We start from the raw sequence: 1889 nt of genomic DNA on the forward strand, positions 1-1889 counted from the left end.
TCCACGAGTCAACAAGCAACCTCAGTGCGACGGATGCGTGTGTATTATAATATCATGTCCATGTTCCGATCTTGCCTCGTCTTTTCGCTCGAATATAGAAGGACGAAGAGAGGACAAACACAGCATTCGCGCAGAGAGAGAGAGAGAGAGTAGAGAGATCCGTTCGATCCATTGCAGGAGAAAGAGAGAGACATGCAAGCTTGATGAACCCTTGACCGGTCAGAGGCGAAACTGAAACTGTGCTGACTAGCCCTTTCAGACAGCGACATCCAAAGCTCTCTCCCGTCTCTCCCACGCGTTGCGCTGCTAGCCATTTGCCGAAAACACTCAAAAACAACAATCTTTACTTTTAACATAGACAAACTTCAGCCTTCAACACTCCATTTTCATGTACTTTCCTAGCTTTAAACAACATCTAATCTCTCCTGAATCCGTTTCTGGGTCCCCAGTTAATCAATCAACAAGCTAAAGCTATGTCAGCCGAATGAAACCGTGCTCTTTGTTCACGACCAAAAACTATTCAGGATATCGTAGTCGAAATCCAGAAAGATCTGCTCCTCCTCCGCGTTGGCTTCATCGTTCCCTGGAAACGCCAGAGAAGACGAGGCGCTGGAGAGGCTCGAGACCTCCTGAGGCGATGTTGAAGAGGCGGCGCCGAAGTTGTTCCCACCGGTGCCAAAATCCGAACTTGCCATTACGGTCGGAGCTACAAAGCTAGGTGCTTTCTGGTCCTGGTGATCGAAGCTACTGTGTTCTTGATGGCCAGGGCTCGCGTGTAACTGGGGCAACGAGCTGAAACTGTTGTTGTACAAGCAATAGGATGATGAATCTACGATATGATCATCGTGGGTCTCGAGTTTAGGAACGTCGGGGACCGCGGGCCCGCCCAAGTTCCGATTTTTATCTCTCCTGAGACAAGCCGCTTTCCCCGCAGAGAGGTGCTTCTTCTTCAGCTTGGTGTTCCAGTGGTTCTTCACGTCGTTGTCCGTCCTTCCGGGCAGTCTCGAAGATATCAGCGACCATCTGGTCACGGTAAAACATGAAACACGAATCACTCAAAAAACTCAAATCCACAAGCAGAATTGATTTCGCGTCATAATCAGAACAAGAGTCGAGCGGAGCGGCAGCGTAAAAATCGAAACTTGCCTGCTCCCGAAAACAGAGTAGAAAGTCAAAATGGCATTGTCTTCCTCCTCAGAGAAGCCGCCACGCTTGATGTCCGGCCTCAAGTAGTTGAGCCACCTCAGCCTGCAGCTCTTGCCGCACCGCTTCAGCCCTATTCGTAACAGCACCAATACCATTCAGAAACCCCAGTACCGTATGCAGAATCACACTCGGGTCAAACCACACTTGAACAAGCAGAAGAAGAAGAAGAAGACAAGTTTCATTTTTTACCAGCTCTGACGGGGAGAGTGATCCAGTTATTGCCGGAGCCATGCTGCTGTATGTAGCTCATGAGGATGGCATCCTCTTCAGGAGACCACGCCCCTCTCTTGACGCTGGCTTTGTCGCAGCAAGGAGCTCTTCCCATGGTTCGGAGCGTCGCTTACTCCCCCGCAGCTACACCGGCGCGCGTAGAGACAGAGACAAGAGACAGAGAGAGAGGATGGTTCTCGATGATTGATGGTTTGTGTGTGGGTATTATATATATACACACACGTTTAGGGACTTTTCAAAGAAGCTTATTTTGACCATGGGTTTGACTCTTCAGTTTAATAAAAAAGAACAATGTGTCTCCCATCAAGCCCTTCACCAAGGCTCCGATTAAGTGGTTCAATCGCCCCGTGTGATCGTTATCCGCGTGCGAACTTAATTAAAAAAGATGCTGGTATTATATGTATTTATAACTCGATGGTTGAAAAGTCCATCATAATAAATGACAACTGTGT

General features: G+C 48.4%; 1 protein-coding gene across 1 annotated transcript; it reads right to left on the minus strand.

Moving 5' to 3' along the window:
* Nucleotides 1-364: 364 nt before the first annotated feature.
* LOC104436535 (transcription factor MYB87) lies at nucleotides 365-1604 on the minus strand. The gene is made up of 3 exons (XM_010049342.3): nucleotides 1396-1604; nucleotides 1147-1276; nucleotides 365-1023 (listed from the first exon to the last, which is right to left on the minus strand). The coding sequence occupies exons 1-3, from the start codon at nucleotides 1529-1531 to the stop codon at nucleotides 504-506; spliced, it is 786 nt and encodes a 261-aa protein (XP_010047644.2). The 5' UTR covers nucleotides 1532-1604; the 3' UTR covers nucleotides 365-503.
* Between the last annotated feature and the right edge of the window lie 285 nt (nucleotides 1605-1889).

This window comes from Eucalyptus grandis, chromosome 3, assembly GCF_016545825.1.
Source record: "Eucalyptus grandis isolate ANBG69807.140 chromosome 3, ASM1654582v1, whole genome shotgun sequence".
Classification (NCBI taxonomy): domain Eukaryota; kingdom Viridiplantae; phylum Streptophyta; class Magnoliopsida; order Myrtales; family Myrtaceae; genus Eucalyptus; species Eucalyptus grandis.